We start from the raw sequence: 27,830 nt of genomic DNA on the forward strand, positions 1-27,830 counted from the left end.
CTCGCTGTATATGGTTCCACCGAGGCCTTTTACAAAAAGAAAACATTACTATGCGAAAGCGCAACGTTTTTTGTTTTTTTTTTTTTTTTGCGAAAGTAGAGTTGCCCTGAATTACGAACTCGCCGAGATCAAGTTCATATAAGATGTTCAAAAGAAAAAAAAAGTGATATTGCTGAGAGAGGAGCCATCAAAACGAAAGGGGACTTCACTGTGGTCATCTCATGTTGCTCTTTTATTTTCACGGTAACCTTGAAGCACGCCGCTTATTTCGTAGTAACCCTGCGATTTTACATATCTTCAGCAGAAACATCGTAATAGGGTCCTTACTAAGAAAAAATTTTTCCTTTCATCGTACTTTATTCTCACGTAATTCTGAACATACGAGTTACCGTTGATTCCCTGTGAGGAACGTCCTCTTCATTGTAGCTACAAAAAATTATAGTTCATAACAGCGATAAATCAAAGTAAATATTATATCAGCAATCAAAGTGGCGGTTCAATATCTGTACCATATTTTTTGTGAAAGAAAAAAGCAAATAGAGAAGGAGGGATGACCAAAGGCAGATCATTTATCTTCAGTAAAAACAAGTAAAAACAAACTAATTGCGTCCTAGGGAAATCCGTTCCCGCAATCTTGTAATGTCAAAATAATGATAGGATATCTCTGCGGCTCTATTGCAAATTTGTGATCAGAAATTGAAACTGCGAAAGTTTTCTCTTTTTTTGTTGAATCGAATTGCTTTGAGCGATACGATAAATATGAAAATAAGGGTCACGAATATCCCTGGTAAGAGTTATTATTATTTGCTGTTTTTTTGCTAAGATATTCTAGATTCACCGTTATACACCATGTTGTCATGGCGTTATGCACCGAGTCGTGATATTAGGAACGAGAGAAAAGGCATGCAACGCACCTTAGGAATCGAATTGTGCTTAGCAGAGGCCGGCCACCGATTGGCGAGATGCACAGGAGCCCATGGCTTACGGAGTTCAGACATCGAAGGTAGAACATGGTTTCAACTTGTCCTTATTTACTCAACCAATGTCAATGGTATATTTTGTTCAGGATGATTCCCACAGGGGAGAACAACGCTTAGGTGGAGAAACAAGGGCTAGTGAAAGTCATGGGTTATACCACACCTGTTGAGATTGCGCGCTCTCATGTTCCAAGTCGTATCGAACGCGACTGTACATAAGGTACCAATAACATACCCAGCATTCCCAGTGTTCGCCGTGTGTCCACCAAGGGATATAGCCTTCTCCCTTGTACGCCTCGATCCCAGATTCCCTTCCGGTTACCTGTCACTGGGAGAAGCAGTTACCACGCCGCTTGCTTCCATTTTTCTTACAACGTGGGTGCGTACAACGAAGTGTGCTCTATAAAGACGCCTCAGCTTAAGTTGCATCAACTTCACAATCAGAATAAACTCTGATTAGTACTCTGATCCTGCTCTGAAATTAGTAGGATTATTTATATAGTGAGAATACACGAGCTCCCGAAGACAAAGACTGCAATGGGACCTTTTTAACGCGATAGCTTTGAAGAGCTTGTTTCGCAGAAATTCCGGTGTCGGCGTCGGTGTCGTTGCTTGTGAGCGAAAAATCTTCATCTTTGCGTGACCAAAAAAATCTAGGAAGATGCAAATAAAATGAGTGGGAATCCAAGCCAAGTAGGCGTGGCAAGCGGTGTTCTACCACATAGCGACGCCTCTACTTGTGGAGACAGTGAAAATAACTTCCTCTGCTTTGAAATGCAGTGAAAGCAAGTTTAATGCTTTACAAACACACGTTTCCTGTGTACATTATTCACCATATACAACATGGAATAGTGCCGTGATAATGCGTGGGACAAGCGTGCATTCCCATAGGGGTGTCAGAACATGAAATTATTATGAATTTATAGTTTAAAGCCAGGCACCCACTACAAAAGATGCACACGCTACTGCACCCTTAAGGCCGCGTAGTGGGTGCACATAACGATTTCGAAAATATTTCATACACTAAATGTTTCAACTACGCACTACGAACAGAATATTCCTATCGCGTTCAACTTTTAAAGGCGACGCTTCCGGGTACCCCCCCCCCTTTTTTTTTATAAATTACGTAAGAAACTTTGGTTACAGCATAACTAGACATAATATAATGGGGTATAAATAAAATAATTGGTGTTGGACTTCAACTACACTAGAAAAAATAAGAGCACACAATGTAACAAGAACATGATCATCAAATAAGAACACACAACGACTAAAATTATGGGCATACTTACAAATCAGGAATTGAGAGATTGTAATTTTAGTAATTTTTAAATTGGCGAATTTTTTGTTCTTTTATTTTGAAATATATAGAGCTTCAAACAGCGATGCATGAAAAAAGGACGCTCTGTTTGCCACGAATAGTCGGTGTTCCGTGTAAAACAGTTTTCATTGCGTACAAACATTGTAGCATCGTTATTTGGTAGATGATAGGATGTCATCTGGGGTCGATGTTTTGCAACAATAAATTTGTAAAGCTATACCTAATGAGCTGCGAACCTTAAAAACAATTCGGATATGCTAAGGTTGTAAAATATATGCAGCTTTATGCGCTAAATGTAATTATTCCAATATATTAGTTGCAATAAATGTAGATCAGTCATGCCAGTATTTCCGAACACCTAATAGCAGTAGTTTTTGTGTGGATGTACAAATGAAGGATACGACAGTAAAATGCAGTAAATAAATACATATTGAAATTTTACAATAATTCTGATTCCATAGACCATGTTTTTTTTTACTGTGAATCTGTGATTAATAAATTTTTGATGGATTGTTCGTTCCACGCTCAGATAATTATAAAAAGAATTTACCGGGAGAAGAGTGGATCGGAGTAAAAAAATGAAGAAAGGAGGCAAGTTCCTTGTGTCTAGAGGGGAATAAAAGAAATTTTGTTTTTAATGCGTTTATGCGTAATTCGTCAGTTTCGGATCATTGCAGTGAATCCCACTTGTCTTCACTAATGTTAAAAGGTAGAGTTGTGAGACATTTGTCCGAATTGAGGACAGTTGTGTCTGCATAAAGTGTACACTCAAAAAGAGAGACCGTCGTTTGACAAATCATTCACATGTAATAAAAACAGGACAGGGCCTAATATTGAGCTTTGGGGCTCTCCAGTACGAGTGAATACGGTTTATAAATTATCACCTCAGACTGTTAATACTTTCTGTCTTTTAAGTAGTTCCTCAAGCAAAAGCAGTTCTGGCATGGCGATTCTCAACGATTTAAGCTTAATTCCCAAACATTATTTCATAACTTCTTTTCTCGAATGCTTTAGTTTGGTCTATAGATACAGACGTAGCGTAAAGACCTTCACCAATCGCAAGTCTTGGTTGATCTATTAGTGAAGTAAGAATATGTTCAATCAGATCTTCTGAGCGAAAGCAGTATTGTAATGAGATGGTTTTAAATCGCGTAAATTTATTAGTAACACGCTTTCCAATAGGCGTTTAAGTTACTTTGCTGAAAAAATGGCAATACACAGATGAGTCGGTAATCCGAAATCGAACAGTGGTCTCCTTTTCTGAAAACAGGTGTGATACTGTCTTGTTTGAGTTCATTCGAGAATCAGCGAACAACTTAATATGTGTAGCTTGGCCACCAGTGCATGTGGACACAGATAGTGCGTTCTTTTCGTATGCGAAATGCCTTTAATTGAATTTCTGAATCCGTGGTTATGCAAGCCATCGGCATGTTTTCTTGCCTAATCAAAAATAGATGTACTATGTGTAATGACGTGTAATATAACATTGATAATTCACTTTGTGAAAATATAAAGCCCCTTTGTCATTTAGTTAACGCACAGTGTAAGTGTGCATGGAGCCTGGTACAGGGGCAATGCTTAAGCTGTGCTTCATGCTAAAACAGGGCTGCATATATTATATAAAAATAAAAAAAATTATCACCTCTTTATTATACACCTTGGGAACAGCAACGAAGGAAGACATTGGGAATCGCTATTGACTTCTAAGAATGAAATACGGTGCTTTCAGTGAATATGCGAATTCGGTCATCGCTGCTAGCAGCATGGCGCGAAGCATGAGCTAGTACGAATTATTCAGGGTTTACCACTATAAAGTCTCAAAGAACTAACTGGATATATATATACGGGATGAATGGAAGAAATAAAGTACGCGTCAAAAAGGGAGCACAGTCTCGTACGTAAGTACACATACGTACGTACGTACGTACCTACATACGTATGTATGTATGTATGTATGTATGTATGTATCTATGTACGTATGTACGTACGTACCTAGATACGTACGTACCTAGATACGTACGTACGTACGTACATACATACATACATACATACATACATACATACATACATACATACATACATACATACATACATACATACATACATACATACATACATACATACATACATACATACATACATACATACATACATACATACATACATACATACATACATACATACATACATACATACATACATACATACATACATACATACATACATACATACATACATACATACATACATACATACATACATACATACATACATACATACATACATACATACATACATACATACATACATACATACATACATACATACATACATACATACATACATACATACATACATACATACATACATACATACATACATACATACATACATACATACATACATACATACATACTAGCAGCTTGACGAAACGCGAATACGGTATATAGATCGCTACGCGAAGCGTTCTTTCTCCTGAGTCCACCCGTTTCCGTCATGTCCCGGCGGCAGCCTTTCAAGCCACCGTGTACGCGTTCACAACATATTGCACTCTCGTGTCACTGCAGATAAAAGGCGATCTACGTCGTTTCTTTTCCGTCGTAGTTTAATCTGCCCAACACGACAAGCGCTTCTTTCGCAGCCACGTCATTCCTCCTCCTGGCACAGAGCACAATATATATGGCACGCCACACCCAATACTCTTTCATCTCACGGTGTCAGGCTTAACGCCAGACTGCCCGAAGCGATTCGCGTGTCAGCAAGGCGCTGTGTGCTCAGCACGAGTCCCAATGTGTGCCTCGAGGCTTTTCTCTGCCGCAGGGATCAGGCTCCCCTCGTACAGCGCCGCAAGACGTTCGCGCCAAATTTTGGTCACTACAGCTTAGGTCGAACACTTCGTGCAGCTGTCTCCATCCACTTACCTAAATAAACAAATCATTTCTCATAACTGCGTCACACCTGGCCCCGAGATCTGGCACTGAGAAACCTTTTCAGCACAATGAGAGTGCGTATATATATATATATATATATATATATGTATATATATGTATATATATATATATATATATATACATAGAGAGAGAGAGAGAGAGAGAGAGAAAGAGAAGAGACACAACTTAGCGGCAGTCTTAGTTTTATTTCCAACGGTTTTGACTGGCGGACCGGTCTAGTCTTCGCCAGGGTTTGTAAATAAAAGTGAGCACAATCACGCCGTATGTAAGTACACATACATACATACCTACATACATACATACATACATACATACATTAGTTGTGTCTCTCCTCTTCTCAAGTACGTTTGGCTCATTGGAAAAACTTCAATATATATATATATATATATATATATATATATATATATATATATATATATATATATATATATATATATATATATATGTATGTGTATGTGTATGTGTGTGTGTGTGTGTGTGTGTGTGTGTGTGTGTGTGTGTGTGTGTGTGTGTGTGTGTGTGTGTGTGTGTGTGTGTGTGTGTGTGTGTTTCTAAGCAGATTCTCCCTGAGAACGGTAACGACGGTTGTGCTTCATTCGGCAGTTTAGACCAGTCTGGCCTTCGTCAGGAATGACCTAACCTCTTTCCTGACGAAGGCCAGACTCTCGTTGAAACTGTCAAATTAAACACTTTCGTTGTTAGCGTTATCACGGAGGGTCTACTTGACTTATTGCAACACTAGGGCCACATTCGCCACCATATGCGTGCCTATATATATATATATATATATATATATATATATATATATATATATATATATATATATATATATATATGTACTACATACCTCTACATAATTATACTAATAATTATGGTTGTAAATACAGAAATTAAAACAACTACTTGTTAACAAGTGGCAATAGCTGATCGAGTCCATTGGGCGAATAAAAGTACTTCCTGCAAATAATTCACAGCTGCTTTGAAATTTATAAAAAGCAGCCACTGCTAATAGCCGCAGAGTGGTCAGTTCTGGCCTATTCAGCTGCAATGAAACTGAAACCGACGCCCCAAGCGGCGCATCACACCATTCACTTTGACAACGGGACGCGCTAACACGAATCGGGGTGTTATGACACTCCGACGAGAGTATAGTGGTCTCCAGGAAGAATTCACGTGTTTCATTATAGAAAGTAAAATACGTGGCAAGTCAGGACTAGAGTACACAAATCATGATGTATGCGCGGTGAGTTAGGGCTATAGGTGGCAGCACCGTCCTGCGCAAGTGTGGATAGGTGGTCGGTGGCGCGTATACTAAATACACGCAGCGGCGCTTCGTTGCGTGTGGCCTGAACCAATCTTCGGCGGATAAAATGTGTTGACTACAGTTTACTTTTCATATTACGCTCTTCTCTACTGAATTGATGAATTGATGCACAACGCTAATGCAACATTAGCTTTACCCACGAGTGAAACGCGTTCTGCCTTTCATATGATACTCGCCCTGGGTGACTCTCTTCGCGCTTTCGCACTAAATCACGCCTTTTCTGTGTTGTTTGTACGTGGTTAGTTTGTGTTCCGCCTTTTACGCACCGCTGTAGCGTGACTGAACTACTTATTTGCATCTTTGTAATCTGCATGCTACAAGAAAGAGAGAAAGAAAAATTGTAGAAAGCGCGCATATCTGTGCGATTCATCCAGTACCACCGTTTGGGATTTTTTTTTTTTCTCTTATTCTTTTCACCGTGAAATGTGAGACAGTCGACAAGTCTAGTCTGTAAAGCTTAGTGGCCGACGGTGCTTTGCGCTACACTGTGTTTACCACGTGTACGCACACGTTCATGCACCAGTAAAAATCCTATATTTGAGTTCAGCAGTGAATTACGTGCATAACGGTCGTACAACAAAGGCCTTGTTAATGGGATAAGCATGCCTTTTTTTTTCAGACGAAAAATTACCACTGCCTTTTGTCGGTCACCAACAATGCCACACAAACGCAGCAAACAATGTAAAAAATGAAATTTTCTGTGAAATTATACGCCATTGTATATAAAGCATGCCGTCTGAAATAATTTTCGAGTTCTGGGCTCTTTGAAGCATTCGGGAATCTAATCAGATGGTTGCGCACGGTAACTCTGTTTTAAGTACAGTGTAAGTACCGAAGTATCACACTTAATGTGATAGTAATATTCATATGTAGTGGTACCATGGCCAGATAAACACAACCAAGGCTCCTCGCGTGCTTGATAAACTACAGTGCCGTAGTTGTACACATACCAATAGCGCGCAAGTGCATAACCTAGAGCCTTTTTTTTTTTTACAACTGATTTGCTATGAAACGCCGCATTCACACAGCATTGAATAGTCCTCATGTTAGGAGGATGCCAAAAGCATTTTGCGATAAGCTTGACACAGGAAGCAGCACCCACTCTGAAATTTTCCCGCAGTGAAAGGAGGGTACGACGACAATAAACAGCACTGTGGAAAGTTGCATTCGCCGATCTTATTACAATGCATTAGCAGCCAAGCAAGACCAAGTGCTTTCGTATGTCGTTTCAGGGATGCGTAGAAACAGTTACACTCGCGCTGACATGATCGGACAAACACGCTTTGAGAACGGGAATGAGTTACGCCGACATAGTAACATAACGTGGCTAGCAGACGACGCAAGAGGCAACCCACACTTCATCATTTCGGCCAGTTGCCGCCAGGCGGCGACTCTGCTCGATCCCGCGGCCAGTACCACAGATCAATCGTTTCTCGCATCGGTAAGTAGTTCAAGTAACACTCATAATCGCTTGCCTAGTTATACAATACCGAAGCATTCGAAAAGTAGAAAAACGATGGTAAATGTGCTACGTGCGTTTAGTTTAAAGGGGGTCTTGAAACGAAAACGAAGCTGCCGGGTTGTCATTTTCACTGTTACAGTAAACATCTCGCATGCCAATTATTAAATATATCAGTACAATACTCAGCCTACATTAACGACCTGTTTGAAATTTGTAAATTCTACCAGCCATAAACGACAACGCGTCACAACCGGCCGCCATTGGGCGTTAGCCTAAGATATTTGAAATCGTAACTGTATCGCTAACTTTCGCTTGATGTAAATAATAAACTTACATGAAAGCTACGAAATGATACAATTTCATGGTAATATTACAGCTCAAATATTGCTCCAAGCTCGAAGTCGACTGCCGTCTAAACCCGGTGGAAGAATATCAAAGGTGTCTGAACCAAGGAGTGCTTGCAGCAGCTTTGAACAGTTTCCGGCTGATGGCGTGCTCGTATGAGCTTTTATATATATTTTTTATTCAGAGTTATATATGTTGGCGCACACAGTGAAGGCACTTTTGTAATTTTGCATAGCAGTCTATTTGTCTGATGGTCGGCGTGGTTTGTATACTAGTATACTAACGGCAGACGGTCGGCACGGTTTGTGCGCGTGACATCTTTATGGCACCGTAGTCGAAACACTATGGTGCTCCAAACCTTGGCCGTCCATGTCTCTGCAGGACCTGCTGCAGCGCCACGTTCAGTCGGTGACAGATAATTTTGGTTGACTGACTTAAGGTGTCGTGTCTGCTGAGTTTCGGGGAAGTGGACGGGGGGAATTGAAATTGTGCTTTTATAGAGCAATAAATGAATCCGAACGATGAAACTATTCGAGGTATACTAATGAATAGAAGGCCAGGATTCTGAAAATGTAGCCTAAATGTTTCGGGAAACGTTTCACGACACTTTGCACAATGTTTCGAACGAAGCTATACACAATGCACAGAATTTGCACTTCACTTCTAGTGCTGTCATCACTGCTCTACGTGCATAAGCGTCTCGTTATTATATTGACCATGCCCACAAGTACACATACAGAAAGACGAGCGAGAGGGAAGTTGTCTTCTCAAGGGGTGCCGGCTTCAAACGTACAATATATATATATATATATATATATATATATATATATATATATATATATATATATATATGTGTGTGTGTGTGTGTGTGTGTGTGTGTGTGTGTGTGTGTGTGTGTGTGTGTGTGTGTGTGTGTGTGTGTGTGTGTGTGTGAAGAGGAAAATACAAGTAGAAAGAGAAGGAAGAGGGCATACTGCATTCACGTCACGTTACATACTGAGCCGAAGCTGCCTAACTTCTTTTTTTTTGCTTTTTTTTAAATTGCGCTGACTAACTTCCGCAATGAGAACCTTCTTATCAACTTGCGGGTCACAAAGCGGTCATCTCCTAGTTGACAGGACCTCGCAGTAGAATGGTCTTTCAGCGTTCGCCGAGGGTCCACCCTGACTCAATTCTTTCTGAAAGTGGTGGTCCGGGCGAAACGAAGTTTCCTACGGGCTCCTCGGCCCATTCTTGGAGAACTCGCCGTATCTGCTCGAAGGAGCTCGCTAGAATGTGTTTTATCACATGTCGCAATATCTAGAATCGCTGAGACATCCTCGTGGGGTAGGATGCTAGGTGAGGAGAAAACGCAATGAAACGATGCATTACGTGCTATAGTGCATTGTCTGGCATTGAGTCCCAGCTGTTTTGTTACTTTCTTGCTGTTTCTTGACGTCCTGTATGACGCAATATACATACTGACTCGCCCAACAAGCCAACCTTATGGGTCTCTTTGAAGCCACTGTCCTCCAGGATCGGGTTGCACAATGCTGGGCTGAGCACAGGCGTGCCTTGAATCCACCCTACGCAATATCAGCCACTGAAGCTGCCGCCTTCGTTGTATGCTTTGAAGTTAGATATGTCCGTCTGCCGACATTCCCTGTGTTTGATGATGCCTTTAATGCAAGGTGAAGAGATTAGTTCTCACCAGCGCGTCAGCGAGCCACGTGTGTTGTGTCTGTTGAAACCAAGAGCTTCGGCAACCTTTAGGCCACCATCTGTGCGCTAGCCTGACGAATGCTCTCAGTACGTAGCAAGTTCTACCTAGAGTTCACTAATGATTAAAGACACCGACCTCTTCTATCCATCATTTATGTTAAAGAAAAAGATCCTGCAACTATGCTTCGACACAGGCGCGGGCCTAGTGTTCCATTGAAAGCTCCCAAATAGAAGAATTCGGAAGAACCGAGCTCCCAATTTCGGTTATCTCGAATAAAAGGGGAAAAATTGAATGTCTTCTTGCAATGAAATCAGACCAGATGGGTTCTAGTTCACCGAGTGAATGATCATGAGCTGACATGAGCTAGCATGGGGATGCAGATGAGTATTCAGAAAAAAGTTTATCATCTTTTCCAGTTCATCAAATGTAAATGCGTGTTTTACGTTTACATTTTACATTCTCATCGCGAGAAGAATTAGTAATCTCCTAGTTATCCCGCATGAAACTTCTATTGGAATTACACAATATTTTCAGCATGATCGTGTAATGGTGAGTGATAACCTAGCTCGGTGATCACTGGTACTTGAGCACAAAATGTCAGTGTACAAAATTGAGTCAGAGTGCCAAAGCACGAGCTAAGCAAAGAACGTAATAAACCTGTGGCTTGTTCTCCCTCGTGTCTTGTGCTGTTACTAGTTTATGAGATGTACCAAGCAGTGCAAGTATGGGCTCCATTTATTAGCACTGACAACTTGGCGAGTGGGTATTGTCTCGTGATCGTGTTTCGTGGTCACGAGTTGTTTATCGCCTTGTAATACTTGCAGCATTTTAACGCTTTCAGTCAATGAAAAGTTCAGTCGAAAGAAGCGTTCGTGTTGTGTCCATTTTTTACTTGGTCTTTCTTAGTCCTTTTTTTTATCTCCTCGCTTACACCGTGAAATCTTGGTGATACAATCCCGCTTCAACGTTTTTCGACATACAGTCTAAACCGAAACCCGACTACTTCAAACTCGGGTAAATTGGATATTCTCCGTTATATCGTAATATTTGGATCACGATAAAGCTTTATTGTGAATGCGTCGGAAAATCTACGGATACGTCCAACAAAAACAGCGCGGTGCTTGATATATCGAACCTCAGGCAGCGGGAAATGCTCCCGTAAGCTGGCTTTTCCTTCTCGAACTTTTGTGTTTTCCTCAGAGAAGGGGTCTTTCCCGCATCGCACGAACATGGCAGACCAATTTCTGAGACGAGGTGCGCGCTGCGTGTAGCGCGCACCCCCTCGAAAATAAAACACTGCCCCCCCCCCACCCCTCGGAAATAAAAAAAAATGCAATCTTTAAGCTTTGCCTTTAAGAATCGAATGTGGTAGCAATATCCTTTCCCTATAGGGCGCACTTCAAACAGGCCGTGCATGAAATTTTTCGAACTTGTTTGCACCCTCTACGTGGCATTTACAAGATAGGCGCAGTTAACGTGTGTGCCTTTTGTTGTGTGTGAGTGGCTTCAAACGATGAAATCATGATCATATTTACATGTTTTGACGCCCGATGGAAATGTACGCTTATATTACGCATTATTACTGCAATATTTTATGTTGGGTTGCGAAGCATCTATATAGGTCGAGTGTGTTTGTAAAGCTTTACTTTCACCGCATTTCCAGGCAGAGCAAGTTAGCTTCACTGTATTCACAAGCAGACTCGTGACTGTGTGGTATAAAAACACCTGCTTTCCACGCTAACGACCCGGGTTCGATCCCCATGGGGCAAGAGAATTCATTTTATTTGCATCTTTCTCGACTTTTTTCGGTCACGCGCACGTTGAGTTTTCGCTCACAACTGATGACACCGACGCCAGCATTTCTACGAAACCAGCTCTTCAACGCTGTCGCGTTAAAATATACTATATATTATTATATTATTTATATTATTTATTTATATTATATTTTATATTATTTATTTATATTAAATATATTATTGCGGCACTACCGCAGTGACGTTACTCGTTTTGTGCTGGCCCGCGCGTGCGGGAGAGCCCTTTGCCACCAGCGTCTCCCGTTAAAATAAAGTGTTCTTGGCTAGTTTTACACGCGTAATAACTGTATCCCGGCTTCTGCCTCTGAAAAAGGGGCTGGTTTAAGTAATGTTATACAGTTTGAAAAGTCTTTGGCGATTTATCTGTAAGCAATTTATTTTTCTACGAAGTCAGAAAAGATAATGCGCTATCGAACGTGCTCGGCACGGTTTGCAGATGAAAAACTTTACGGCCCAACAAGGAAACGAAATCAATAAGGTAAATCTTATCGCTTGTTTGCGCGCACACACATGCGCACACATACACACACCATCTATAGAAGACGCGGAAAAACTGTACTCATTTGCTAAGTTACTCTCGTTTTTTTTAGTTACCGCTATAATCTACTATTCAGAACATCTTTCTTCGTCAACCTCCCTACCTTTCTTATATTCATTCTCTCTCTCTCTCTCTCTCTCTCTCTCTCTCTGTTTTTGGAGAGACGTTTAGTTATTGAGGAGAGTGTTCGCTGCTGCCACAATTATGCTGTCCAGCACGATTTCAGGGTGATGACCATTGCGCCAGACAGAAATCATGCGTTTCACAAAAATATCTCATGACAGACACAAGGAGCGGAGTCTCCTCTTTTGCTCTTGTCCCATGCCTAGTCGGCTCATACAACTTGGGCCTTTGAGAAAAATTGTCGGCACTGCGTCTAGACTAAGCTGTGTAGCCCCCGTCCTGGCGGTTTTTGGTTTGCTATATTTGGTAGTACTACTGTAATGATGAATGTAGTGGGTCATACATAGCTCGGAAAACACATCGTCAGTGCTAAGCACGAGACTCTCGCGCCGAACGTTATCGCTGCTTTCGCTGGCTAGGCCTACGCTGCTACCTAGTTTCAAATAACAGTTCTGACTGCCCCAGTTCTTTATTATATTTATATAATAAATTTAATATTTATTATATATTTGAAAATAGAGCTCACACACGTAAAAATCGTTTAAGAAAGCGCTTTAACGCGGGTGTCTACAGCCAACTGAATTCGGTTGAAGTAGAGGCATGACAAAGTGTGCAGACCACAAAATCGCGTGGCCGAAGGCATCGACACCCCATCTAGCGACGAGACGCCTGCTGCAGTGCGCATGCAGGTCCTGTAGTATAGGTCGGCCATGTTGCTTGCTCTGACGTGGTTACGGTGAGCTCGTGGCCAAAATGACAACTGGATATCGCTTTCTTCACTCCATCGAATTTGCGCGCTTTAGGGGCGAAGCTCTTTATGGCCTGGCTTGTGAGTCCCCGTTGTGAGTAACTGCCCCTCGTGAATTCTTGAGCCGGACATAGAGGGCGGCACTTGTACTATACGCTGAAAAATTCAAATGGTACGACACTAGGGGGGTGTTACTTGTAGGAAAGAAGGATTGACGTCACACGTACGGAAGGTGAGAGAGACCAACGCGCGACTACGATCGCGTGTTTTGTTGTACTATTAAGCGCACCCTGGCGAACCGTTCACCAGGGTGCGCTTAATAGTACAATAAAACCGCCCCCGTGGCGCGTGCGTGCTCAAAGGCTCGGCGACGGAGGATGTACCAGGCTGCTGAGGGGCGTGCGCGCAGGGCGGCGGCGGCTCGCACTCGAAGAAGGGAACCCGACGGTTAGGCACGCGAGGCAGAAGTGCGGCGTGAAATTGCGCGGAACCGCCTCCAGGACCCTGCAGTAAGACAACGAGAGGCCGGAGCAGCGCGGCAGTGGCGTGCGAACCTTGCTTCATCCCACTCTCTATCATTCACCCCATGAATATGCTGTCTTTATTGAGTTTTTTAAAGACGATAGTATTGCTTGGGGACTTTTGACGCAAAAATTTTGGTCGGTCTGCCTGTCTACCTGTCCGCCCTTAACGGCACCACAAACGACACCAAATGATACCCTAAATGGTGGACCCCATCCGCAGCGCCCACCAATATTGCTCAAGTTTAGCGTCCATACTTTTGCGATTATCAATTAGAAAGCCATTATTGCGTATATCTGAGGCACCATAATGTCAGGGGGGTGAGAAAATGAATGAAATAAATATATTTATAAAATATACAGGGAGAGTCAGAGGCAGCTGCAGCCAAGATGGAAGAACAGCATAAACAACAACACGAGCACGGTCGCTTTCATCATCTTCGTCGTCTATGATGCTCTTTCGTTGCCGATGCCATGTAACATATAACCCCCCGCTGCTGGCAGCGCCGTCTCGGCGCCTAAAGGAGAGTAGGATCATATGCGGATATGTGCGATTTGAGGCGGGTCACGTGGAGGACGTCAGTATCGGGTGCGGACGACGATGACTGACTGTCCAACGGAGCAATTTCGTATGTGACATCGGTAAGCCGGCGTAAAACCTTTAAGGCCCCGAGTAGCGAGACAGGTGCTTCGATTAGAGGCCAACGCGGCGGCATGGTGTACAGAGCAGGACCAATGAACCTGGAGAGTAGGAAACTACTCTGTGATGGCTATCGTAGCGGGCCTTCTGAGAAAGGTGCGAGCCAAGAAGACGTTCCCGTGCGATTTGGCGGGCCACTTGAGCCCGAGAAGTGGCCTCCCGGGCGTACTCTGTAACCGTTTGCGTAGTTGATGGGAGAAGAGTCTTGAAGGGTAACGCTGGATGGTGGCCGAACAATAAATATAAGGGGGAGAAGCCAGCGGTGTCGTGGCATGAGTTGTACGCGAATGTCACATAAGGCAAAGTACTGTCCCAATCAAGGTGATCTTTGGAAACGTGCATGGAGAGCATTGTTGTCAATGTTCGATTTAGGCGCTCGGTAAGACCATTTGTTTGTGGGTGATAGGCCGTAGTGAGCTTGTGACGCGTCGAACACGAGCGAAGGATGTCACTTACTACTTTGGAAAGAAATGAGCGACCACGATCAGTCAGCAGCTGTCGAGGAGCGCCATGGTGAAGAATTACGTCATGAAGCAAGAATTCCGCGACGTCAGTGGCGCAGATTATCGGTAGCGCTCGTGTGATAGCGTATCTTGTGGCGTAATCAGTGGCTACGGCTATCCACTTGTTTCCAGTGAGAGAACTAGTAAATGGTCCAACGAGATCAAGACCGACGCGGTAGAAGGGAACGGTGGGTATGTCTATTGGTTGGAGCAGATCAACTGGTGGCAAGGTGGAATGTTTGGAGCGCTGGCAGGACTCACATGCAGCAACGTATCCGCGCACAGAACGGTAAAGGCCTGGCCAGAAGAATCTACGCCGCACGCGATCGTACGTGCGCGTGACCCCGAGATGTCCCGCGGTTGGGGTGTCGTAAAGCTGTTCAAGTACAGTGGAACGGAGTGTTGCAGGAACTACGAGTAGTAGCTCTGGTCCTTCGGCGCTGGTGTTGCGTCGGTAAAGAATGCCATCGCGTAGAACGAACCAGTGTAGCGACGGGTCTACGTGGGGCAAGCGTAGACTCTGCATGATGAGTGCAAGTGGACATCGCTGAGCTGTTCCTTGCGTATGTCGGTGAAAGCCGACATGGCGAAGACAAAAAGGTCAGAATCTTGTGCTAAAAGGTCAGGTGGGTCCACGGGGTGACGGGATAGACAGTCAGGATCCTGGTGCATTAGGCCAGATTTGTATGCCACGTCGAAGCTGTATTCTTGTAGTTTCAAGGCCCAATGGCCAAGTCGTCCTGTTGGATCTTTAAGGGACGACAGCCAGCACAAGGCATGGTGATCTGTAATTACCGGAAAGGTGCGGCCAAACAAGTATGGTCGAAATTTTCCGACTGTCCAGACTAGTGTGAGGCACTCACGCTCTGTAATGGAAAACTTGCTCTCTTAAGGAGAAAGGAGGCGACTGGCATAAGCAATAACGCGATCCTGTCCTCATTGCTACTGGGCGAGAACAGCACCAATTCTATGTCCGCTGGCATCGGTACGAACTTCAGTATGGGCTGACTGGTCGAAATGGGCCAAAATGGGTGGGGAAGTAAGTAATGTTGTAAGGGTGCTGAAGGCAGTTGCTTGGTCAGTACCCCAATAAAAAGGCATGTCCTTCTTCAGTAGCTCCGTAAGTGGTTGGGCATTGTCAGCAAAATTCTTCACGAAACGTCGAAAGTAAGAACAAAGGCCGATAAAACTCCGTACATCTTTTGCGTAACGTGGTATGGGAAAATCTTTGACAACTCGAATTTTGTCAGGATCAGGTTGCACGCCTCGAGCACTGACAAGGTGGCCCAGCACAGTGATTTCCCGATGGCCAAAGCGACATTTGGAAGAGTTGAGATGAAGTCCTGCTTTCCGGAAAACCTCAAGAACAGCCGTTTGGCGGCTAAGGTGGCTTTCGAATGTAGGTAAAAATACGATGACGTCATCGAGATAGCACAAGCACGTGGTCCATTTGTATCCACGCAGGAGAGAGTCCATCATTCTTTTAAATGTAGCTGGGGCATTACACAATCCGAATGGCATAACCTTGAACTGGAAAAGTCCATCCGGTGCGATGAATGCGGTTTTCTCACGGTCTCGATGGTCGACAGAAATCTGCCAGTATCCTGATTGCAAGTCGATAGATGAAAAGTAGGCAGACCTATGTAGGCAGTGGAGAGCATCGTCAATCCGCGGCAGTGGATACACGTCCTTACGTGTTACTTTGTTCAAGTTAGGGTAGTCTACGCAAAAGCGCCAGCTGCCATCCTTTTTCTTGACTAGCACGACCACCGATGCCCATGGACTGCAGGAAGGTTCGATGACGTCTTTTGTGAGCATTTCTTCAACTTCGTGCTGGATAACTTGTCGCTCAGCATTAGACACGCAATAAGGACGTCGTTGGATGGGGCTGGCGTCTCCAGTGTTAATCCTATGAGTTACAAAGGATGTCTGACCCAAAGGGTGGTCATCAAAATCAAAGATGTCGCGGTAGGATTTCAGCAGGTGCCGGATGTCAGCTGTCTGTGCTGGAAGAAGGTCCGGAGCGATCATCTTGTCGATGGTGGCATTCGCTGCGCTCTTCGGGGAGGAAAACGGAGCAGAGGACGAAGAAGATTCGGCAACGAACGCCGAAATGACAGCATCTATAGAAAAAAACTTTTGCCAAAGACATACCATCTGGGATAACTTGAGCGCACCAGCTGAAGTTTAGGATCGGAAGAGATGCGGTGTTTCCCGTGACTGTCAAAAGTGTGTGAGACACGGCAACATTTTTGGCCAGCAGAACGTCAGCAATAGGTGTCAACATGTCGGGAACAGGAGGGACAGATCTCAGGTTCACGTAAGTAACGGCTTGAGGTGCTAGGCGAACGTGATCTGCAGAACACAGATGGGGTTGAGGTGGTGTTGGGTCGTCATGGTAACACGGTAAATCAAGTTGAAGTATGCCGGTTCCACAATCAGTAAGGGCAGAGTAGGCGGATAAAAAGTTCATGCCGAGGATAAGTTCATGGGAACATTTCTCGAGCATAGCAAATAGCACTGTCGTGGAGCGATCAGCCACACTTATACGCGCGGAGCACATTCCAAGCACTGGAAACGTGCCGCCGTCGGCCACCTGGATGAGTGGCACTGTGGGTGGCGTTAAAACTTTCCTAAGGCGGCAACGAAGTTCTGAATTCATCACTAATATGTGAGCCCCTGTGTCCACAAGTGCAACAACGGGTGTGTCATCTACTTCAAGGTCAATAAGGTTGCGTCGAGTCGGCAGCATGGTCAGAGGGTTTGGCGGGCAAGTGGTCAATGCAGCATCACCTTCGGGAGCTGCATCATCTAGTTTTCCCGCGGCAGGTGGTCAGTCGGCGACGTTGGTCGGCGAAATTGAGGAGAGCGAGACGATGGGCGACGGGAGAGCGGTGAACAGGACTGGTGAGCATGCGGAGATGGAGAGCGACCACGAGATGGCGGCATAAAAGGAACGTCTTCACTGGTGGCCTGAGGTGACTCCCGGTAAGTTTGAAAGCGTCCATGATCCCTCTCTGGCCGATGGGGGTACCCATAGGATGCCTGATGCCAATACCACCGATCGTTACAATGGTGGGCCACGTGTCCAATACGGTGGCAGTTGAAACAAATCGGGCGATCGTCAGCAGTCCTCCACTCGGCTGGATTGCGAGGGCGCGCCGGAAGGTTTTGGTTTTGGGCATACGAAACAGGGGGTCGACGACGGTTGATCGGCTTATAGGGAGCTGTAGTGCACTAGGAGGCCAGTGCAGCATTGGAAAGCTCTTGTCGCACAACGGCATGTACCAGTGGCACCATCTGAGGGCTAGAGTCACAGGCATGGGAGCACGTGGACGCAGGAGACAGAGCTCCAAGTTCACGTCTGATGATCTTGGTCACGTGCTCTGCAGTTAACGGTGTCTGTAGCGCAGGCCTGTCTTCGCACGACCAGGTTACTGCTGTGTTTGGTAGTCGAGTGAAATTATGGGCGATACGTCGACTTTTTGCGGCCTCAAAACGCAGGCACTGCTTGATGATGGCATCAACCGGGTTGCAGTCCTTGCGTATGAGAAGGTTGAATGCATCATCTGCAATGCCTTTCATTATGTGAGCTACTTTTTCGGTTTCTTCCATATCGCTATCCGCTTTTCGGCAAGGGGCAAGCACGTCCTGTATGTAAGTCACGTAGGACTCTGATGACGTTTGCGCACGAGATGCCAACTCCTTCTTGGTCGCTGCCTTTCTACCCACAGACTTGCCGAAAAGGGCGCGCATCTTTTCTTTGCACGCATCCCAGCTTCCAATTTGATCTTCGTGGTTCTCGAACATGTCGAGCCGATGTCGTGTAACAATAACAACACGTCGATATTTTATATGTGTGGTTTTATACTACAGAAGGCACAATTAAGTAATTGCAAGGACTGTAGCGTTTATCACGCTGCGTTGACAGTGGAACACGATGCCCAAAAGAGCTATTGTTTCCAACGCTTTGCTAAGATGACATGGTGGCGGCACCTAGCCATCGCCTTGCGTTCTACACCTTATCGCCTGCAAGACGGGCGCGCACGCCGCGCGCCTCCTTTTCCAAGATAACTGTCACATAGCGTTCATGTCTCACGCGTGATGTGACTCTATGCACCCGTTCACCTCCGCTGCACGCTCAAGGCACTCTGACGCAGCACCTCCAGAATACCATTCACCGAATTTCTTGCACAGAACACCAAATAAATGTTTTGTTAACTCTCTCCAGACACAAGACTCGTCTTTCGACGACATTTGCAGTGTAAAACGCAGATACGGGGCCAATTTTTTACTTTGTGGATGCTACGGGGCTGGTTCCAGTGCCGGACACGTGTCGTTATTTATACCTGTTGATTAGCATCACTAATCGTAACTATAGCATCACAAAACCTGGTGAAGCCAAGAACACAAAATTAAGTTTTCTCAGCTCAGCTTGCCTTTGTCAGTGTTGGCCAAGTTAATCAACCCTAGTTGAGTGCGGTGTCAGCTAATAAATTCAGGCGTTAGTATCTTTAATTAAGCCCAGTGCAGCTTGCAGTTTTAAGTTCAGCGTAGTAAGGCTTTCACGCACTCAGATGGATCAAGAAATGCGCACGTGCAGTAGAATTCAGTTATGTATGGTTGATCATGCTATCATTTAGTAAAGCTGAGCGAGATGACCCTAAATAAGGTAACTCTTTTCATAGCCAAGTTTTCCAAGTCGACTTCGCCATGAGCCCAGAGAAGCCAAACCCGGGTAGATACTAATTACCCCTTGCCGACTTGGTAATTATTTGGTTCATTTATGTCCTATTGGTAATAAGGCGCATACCAATAATGCTTAGTTAATTAGTTGATATCTAATCAAACACATTCGAGATACTGCAGTTTCACGTTAAATATTAGAATCAGACTTGACTAAAATAATGAGCTAGCGCCATCGTAAGCATAAACAAAATTGACTAATCATAGCATTATGGCATCATCAAACTACCATGATTATAACTATGTGTAACTTAGCAACTTCTAATTAAGTAGAGAGTAATTAATTGAAGCTGAATATCTGTGAGCTCAGAGAATTCAAGCAGAGGAAGATACTAATTAAATTAAGCGAGTCTAGTCTCTGAGGCCAAATTGTTTCTAATTAGCCTTACAACTAAATATAACTATTTTCTAACAACGTGCGTGGCATCTGAGCCCCCCGGAAGCATACAAGAGTTTGATGTTGCAGAATCACGCACTTTACGCCTAACTGAGGAATCTGTTGCTTTAAAGGACTATCTTAGAAGTTGCTGTGTTTAATGTAGAGTGATAATGCGCACAAACTTGCACAGCACAAGCAGCCTGTACAATTTTATTTTAGTTTGTCTGATGACTTCCAACAAAATATCCAGATTACGAGATTGGGAGGCGTCGTAAATTATGCGCCATCAAGAAATCGCAATGATGGCCCAAGTATGCGCCCCCTTTAGCGCTACACCGCTTGCATCAACAAAAGTAAGCTGAGGCGAGAAAACTTGACTTTGTGTGCTTGACTTCATCAATGTTTGCGACGTTAGCTGCGCTCAGTTATGCTAATGAACCAGTGTGAATAACGACGCGAGCCTGGCGCTGAAACCGGCCTCGTCGAAGCCACTACGCAATAAATAAAAGAAGAGAAACGGCGCAAGTTTGATGGAGCAAAGAAAGCGACACCCGCACTCCGCCACGGTGGTCTAATGACTAAGACCCTCGACTGCTGACCCGCAGGTTGCGAGATCGAATCCCGGCTCTGGCGGCTGCATTTTCGGTGGAGGCGGAACTGATGCAGGCGCGTGCGCTCATATATGTGTGCACGTTAAAGAAACACAGGTGGTCGAAATTTGCGTAGCCTTCCACAAAGGCGTCTTTGAAAATCATATGGTGGTTTTGAGACGTTAAACCACAGATATTAAACTAAAGAAAGCGACACCGTGTTTTCGTTATGGCTACGATCGCGCCGTAATCACATCAAAGAAAGTCAGGAGCCACAGATTCCACAGGATGCGCATGTACACGGCACAGGCTTCTCGCAGCTAGACCACGCGTCGATGTCTTCGGCCGTAAAATTTGGCGGCCATGCGATCCTGTGGTCTGCGCACTTTTGCTCACGCCTGACAATACATACTTTAAGAAAGCAGATTAGGTTCTGGCGAGACTGGCGCAAAATTATAGCACCGCAAAAATTGACCGGAACTTCCCCAGGAAAATACTACGCGCAAAACCGATGAATTAAGCAACGCGCCATCACTCCGATTTTTCCTCAGCCAAGTAAACGAAGGCGTTACAAGAAGCCCTGGGTGCTGTTTGCATATAGTGAAATGTTTACCAATTATGAAGCAAAAATGCCTTTTATGGGCGAAGCTCTCTATAGCGGCACCCGTTCGTCCCTCGTAGCCGTTGTAGTGTGTAACAAGTATAACATTTTGACCGCCATGGTGATGCCGGTGAGAGATTTCTTCTGTACGTTGTTGAACAATGAAAAAATAGTGCTCAATGTACATGCCAATGGCTGCTAATAGGGAATGAGAGACAGGACCATTCGGCTTTTAGTTAACGCGCACGCTGCGATCCCCATTAGCAGCCATTGGCAAGTACATTGAGCACTATCAGACAAGAAATAGTTGCTACGTTATACTCGTTGCGTGTAACCTCCTTAGTGTTAAAAAAGTTTAGCGAGCATTGAGCCACAGTGCCACGAATACAATGAACTAGTATATACTATGAATGAACTCGAGGTGTTTAAAGGTGGGAAGTAGATACGAAGCGCAAGCCGTAAGGAAGTAAAAGCCAAATCCTCCTGTCTCTCATTTCCCATTAGCAGCCATTGGCATGTACATTGAGCACTATCTGACAAGAAAAGGTTGCTACATTATACTCGCTGGGCGTAACCTCCTTGGTTTTAGAAAGGCTTAGCGCGCGTTGGGCCACAGTGCCATGAATACAGTGAACTAGTATATACCATGAACTCGAAATGGTTAAAGGTGGGAAGTAGACCCGAAGCGCAAGCCGTAACAAAGTTTGCGTGTGCCACCTCTCGTTTAGTCCTTGGAATGTCCGCTGGATGGCGGTGCTTCTATATGGGGAATATATGATGAAAAGATGCGAGATGGCGGTACTTGGAGTGTTGAATAGATGGACGAACGGACACACAGACAGATGCATGGATGGACGCATGAACGGACGCAAGGGCGGATGCATGGACGAACGCAGGGACGGAAGCACGAACAGACACCCGCATGGACGGGTGGATGGACGGTCACACAGACGAACGCATGGACGGATGGAAGCAAGAACGAATGGACGGACAAATGCTTCGCCCCACTCTCCATCATTCACTCTGTGGATATGCTGCCAATTTTTTTTCTGAGAACGTACCGCCACGCGCTTTTGTCGCTTCAGTGTCATGGCTTACGCTAACAAGTCAGAATTCCACACGTTTTCGTTTTACAGCATAAACGGAACACGCGAAAGATGGTGTCACTGAAACTACTTGGGAATAACTAGTACGGACGAACACGTACCTTCGGGTCGCAAAGGGAGCTGATTTCGACGTCATCATGACGAACGGCACACTCCCGATCCGCTCTTCGGTCGTCCTCAGGAAACGGGAACACTCGCATCTTAGTTGGAGCGTCTTAATGTCCGCGAATATTCGGAGCGCAGCATCGTGCAGATTTGCCGCCGCACGCTATTAGAATATCCAATGCACATCACATATCCACGCCACATTAGACAGACAGAGAAAAAGACACGGTTTCCTCCAGTCGGCAACAAGCACACCAGCACGCCACGAAAGCGTTCGTCAAGCTTGGCAATCCTTTTTCGATGCACGGCGTGAAGAAGCGAAGGCACGTCTGTGCAGCGAAATGTGACGGTAAAAACGGAGTGACGTCAAAGCCCGCGACGGGCACAGAGAGCCGGCCGGAACTTATCTAGGCGGCATTGGCAAAAACGGCAGTGTTGCACCACGTGGTTTTTGCCCAGATGATTACGCGTCATTGGCACGCCGCCGGCCCTGCTCGCAGGGTTGCCGCTCTTCTTCGGTCGATTGTTAACGCGATAGATGCCGTAGAACAGAAGGACCTGCTATTATTATCCACAACGTCTGCGGTAATCATTATGGTCAAACTTAAGTGAAAAGACGCCTTACGTCTTGGCTGCGTTCAGCATCCCAAGAAGCAGGCTCAGCTGGATTAATAATAATAATAATAAATGAGAGGCCGACTAGACGCCCAAAGAGTACGTAGAGCTGTGCTGAAAGATTTTGAGGCGTTGCTTACATCTTTACCAAGCTTCCTTTGCGTTTAACCAGTCCTACATATACCCCCGCAGTCCTAACTTAGTAAACATCGCCATAATGCAATATTGGAAAAAAAAAGAAAGCGTCGTGAAGACGCGGTCTTTACGATATCGGGAAGCAGTGCCGTGAAGCCAAATTGCACGCCTAAATTTGCATCGCTAGTACAATAACTTCATTAAAATTACGACATCGAATTATTCAATATATCAAACTAGTTTCTTCCCGTCCCCATTTATTTTTGTTGTCATTCGTATAGATATGTGGGCTCGACTCTAACACTTTTTTCTATATACGCTACCAATCTAGTAACGCTGTACCCAGCTGATGCTCCGGGGAGGTAATGCATTTTCGTACGGCTAATACGATCGTTTAGCCGCGTGGGCTTCGATAATACGTTCGGGAAAACGTTTGAAAATCTCGCGTGGTTAACATTTTTTTTCGCCAAGAGACTCTAAGCCCGTGCGACGCTGGTCTATCGAGGCATCGCCAGACTTGTGGTATGGACCTTTTCTTTACGGAGAGGAGGATTTCATCCTTTCTAGGCTGTTCCACGATATAGTACAAAATCCGCCGTCACAGCCTCGGCAGTGCGTTTTTTTAGGAAGGGGGGGGGGGCGTCACGCCTGCTAGCAACAGTCCAGAGAACACTAAAGCGGCGCCCAAGGAGCCTTGAGTGAAAGATCTATAGTGTGATAACGACTAAGAATAGGGGGGGGGGGGGGGGTTACACCGGAGATCTTAAGCCAGTACTGACTATGCACTCGAAGCTTTAAACGCGTTCCGTAGCGCTGGCGCAGGGGAAGAATTCGGCTATAAAACAGGTACGACATTTCATGATTTCGAAAGAAGTTTCCTGCCGGGACGAAAAAAAAAAGTTCAGCGTAATATGACAGGTTGTTTAAAAGTTGTCTAATAAAATCTATTTGAAATGCGAAGCGGCTCTTTGATTCACGTGTATAACACCATACGTACATGCGTCCGTACAAACGCGCCGAAACGTGTTCTGCTCGCCGCAGGTGTTGCAGTGGTGCCAAGTAGGTCACACCGCAGCGGTACGTTGACGTCACACGCTTCCCTTGCAGGTGCGAGCTGACGTCACTCTTTCTCTCACCCGAGGCATGCTTGCCGCAGCGCCCGTAGCTGCCCACTCTTCTGCCCGCTCGTAACACTTCTCTCTCGCTTGACCCTCTCCACCGGCCGCAACGCTCGACCAGACGTCGAGTGGAAACACTCTTTCATCTCGTTTATCTGTGATGAAACTTACGCGAAACCAAACCCGCCTCCCGTATCTTTGCGTTTGAAACAAACTTTTGCTCGAGTTAACGCTACGCCGAGTTAACCTTCAAAGCATTCTTCCAGCACCCGCTTCGACGGCTGTTTCAACCGGGCTTTAAGTGCCGTACACACTGCTGCTGCTTCACATCGCATCAGGGTTCTCTTCGGGGAGATTGTCCAAAATTTTTGTGTCAAGTACTCACTGTGTGTGATCATTTGGACCATTTTTATATTGTGATTTCCAGATGACAAGATTTCATTTTTATCTCCTCGAGAATCACATCAATGGGACTTTATTGTACCCGTCTTGAAGGTGCTCTTTCGCAGTACACAGCAAGTCTATAGAACACAAGTGAAACAAAATGTTCAGCGCAGTTGAGCTTACCCTAGCAATCATGCTTGTGTGACCTGTGCGCAATGCAGGCCTGCACACTGCTTCATGCCAATACTGACTTTTCCTTTGTCTGTCTCTCTCTCCTTTCCCTCTTTTTTGAATTCAAGCAGACGAGGAACTGATGTCGACTGCCGCAGTGCATGAGGAGTACCACACCAACCCCAACATGCCGCAACTGTTCGCGCCCCCTGACGTGGAAGCCCGGCTCCAGAGAACACCGAGGAGGCAATTTATCTTCAGAGGGACTTACCGCAAGGTATACACGCACTGGGCAACACCTTCAACGGCGTCAATTTACTTGCTTGTTTTACAATTGCCGGCACTGAATAAGCTTTGTGGGAGCTGCAAGCACTCGTAGGCCTGAAAGGCGACGGTTCGGCCGGACCTTGCATCACGCAAGAACCGCCGCTCGGTGTGTCCGGTATTGATTATATCAGCACGTGAGTTTTTTGTTGATGGGATTTTGCGATAGAGAGAACGCTTTGCAGGCGTGCCATGATTCGGTTCTGGGGTCTTTATTTCTTTTCTTGTTCTTGCCTTTTTTTTTCTTCGTGTCTTCCACTTGAGAGGATTCTTCAGCTTTTTTTCAATCGCCATTGCCTTGTAGGCAGAAAAATATTTGTTTTATTTCCGCAGGCCTTGTTGAAGTAAGCTGTCAAGACATTGGGTTTATAGGCCATTATGGGGCTCGGTATGAAGCTGCGGAGGAAGTACGGCCACCGAAATCCGACGGTCCGGTGGCAGCTGGGCACATCTTAAAAAAAAGAAAAAAAAACTAAAAGATCAACATGTTTAAGTGCAAAGTTCGGTGTCTAGATCTGATAAGTACGACTCACATGGCAGCCGCCGTCATTCTTTCATCACCACTGATCGCTGTGTAATAGAGAGGGGATGAAATGCATTTGCTAAATTGCGTCCGAAATGCGATCGCCTTCACTGTGTGCAATGGCACCGCCCAGCGCCCTTAGGCTGACGCAAGAAGAACGCACCAGCGGCCATGTGGCACGTGTATCGCCTTTCACTCGCTGACTAATGCGCATTTTATGTGCGCCTCACCATCGTCGAATCCGACGACCACGTCTTTCACGTAGTATTCTTCTACTCCGAACAACGGTATACATTGTCGACTGGGAGTGGGTAGAGGGCTTTTACGAAATTGTTTGCGTTCTCCCATATATATATATATATATATATATATATATATATATATATATATATATATATATATATATATATATATATATATATATACACACACAGAGTATGCGTGCTGCTTTCGATCACTGACGCAACAAAGAAATCCATTAAGCACGCTTTCTGCCTCTGGTCTTACTTGACAGCATCTATACGCAGGCCCTCGCTAGTGACCGAGTCTGCCTGACGTAATTTTCGGAGAACACAATCCTCGATTTAGAAAAGTAACAGTCGTCAAGCCGGAAGTTTGTTCCGGCGTTATTTAAGTTCCTCCGTAAAGAGTGCTATACTTTCTCATTCCTCACCTCCTGTATAATTTTTTTTCGGCACGCTTACTCTTTGTCTTCGATTCAGTTTTTTCCTTTCCTCTTTTGCCCTTCCTTGTAATATCGGGTAGTAAACCAGAGGTTTCTCATCTCGTTAACCTTCCTTATTATTTTTTCAATTTCCTTCTCTCTCATCGTCTTATTTCGTAACGAATCACGAATCTGTGACCAAGAGTAAAGCATCCTGTGCTCTGTATCCTCGGGGGCTCCTCATGAACAAGGTTTATACGGCATTGTACATTGCAAGCGTTGCAAATGTCAAACACACAAGACTTACATGAAAATGGATAGTAGTACGCACCCAAGATTTAGAAGAATGAACTTTTTTCCTTGTTTCATAAGTCCTCATCACTTAAAGACTTCATCTTCCTGCCACCGTATACGTTGTCCTGTCGCACATTCTTTCATAAGCGTCACATACGCACTCAGCCGCTAATACGTAGTTCAATAAACAAAAAAATTGCGCTTGAACCGGATATACATATTAGAAATTAGAACGACGCTTGATCAGTGTAGAACAGCATGTTAAAAATTGCCAATATGACGGGAGCAGCGATGTACGAAAGTACTACTAAGACATCTAACCAAGTTACAGGAGACGCAGTCAATGATTTATTTTTAAACAGTTCTAAATTAACGCAATGGACACAACCTCTAATGCCCTGTAACGAGTGAAAGCCCACACAAATACGTTTGCAAATTCGAAGTGCAAGTCATTTAAATGTCTACTACGATCAGAAGCACAACAGGCTGTCGGAATGTTAGAAAGAAAGTCAGCAAGCGATTGGTAAACAGCAACCGAGTGATAAACAGCAACCGCTAAGCAAGCGAGTGATAAACAGCAACCGTTAATACACTAACGATGTCACGCATTGTTGAATCGAAGCGTACGCGTGTGTTTGAAGGCTCCTGCAAAACACGACCCATGAAACGCCATTACCTATCTCAACATGCAACCTTTCAGACGCCACAAAAAATATCAACAATGTCGTAACAGCTTTCAGCAATAGACGTTTCCCGTACCCTCCCCCTTTCAAAAAAAAAAAAAAAAAACGCCGCCAGCTTTGTCTGCGTTTTGACGAAGAAGTAGCAAATACACGGCTTGGAGCTGAGGGCTACGCAATCGCGCATTCTTCTTATTCGCCTTGTCATCATGGCTTCCATCGAGTTCCTTATGCGCCGCAGACAACAGATTGACTTTTTTTTTTGTATCTCTACAGCCGCGCCATGGTAAAACTTCGATTCTATCGCTACATTTTGTAGAATTCAGACACGTGCACCGGAATGAAAAAAAAAACGTATGGGGAAAT

At 44.8% G+C, this 27,830-nt stretch overlaps 1 protein-coding gene across 10 annotated transcripts in view; it reads left to right on the forward strand.

The window, feature by feature from the left end:
* Nucleotides 1-27,830, forward strand: part of LOC119170175 (cholecystokinin receptor type A) — a 282,014-nt gene that overhangs the window by 225,071 nt on the left and 29,113 nt on the right. For 8 of the 10 annotated variants that reach the window (XM_075878795.1, XM_075878762.1, XM_075878768.1 and 5 more), the window contains exon 4: nt 25,108-25,256. In XM_075878795.1, coding sequence (XP_075734910.1) covers nt 25,108-25,256 — 149 coding nt within the window. The remainder of the gene's footprint in view (nt 1-25,107; nt 25,257-27,830) is intronic. The other 2 variants (XM_037421256.2, XM_037421252.2) reach the window with 1 other exon arrangement.

The sequence above is a fragment of the Rhipicephalus microplus genome, chromosome 2 (assembly GCF_043290135.1).
Source record: "Rhipicephalus microplus isolate Deutch F79 chromosome 2, USDA_Rmic, whole genome shotgun sequence".
Lineage (NCBI taxonomy): Eukaryota > Metazoa > Arthropoda > Arachnida > Ixodida > Ixodidae > Rhipicephalus > Rhipicephalus microplus.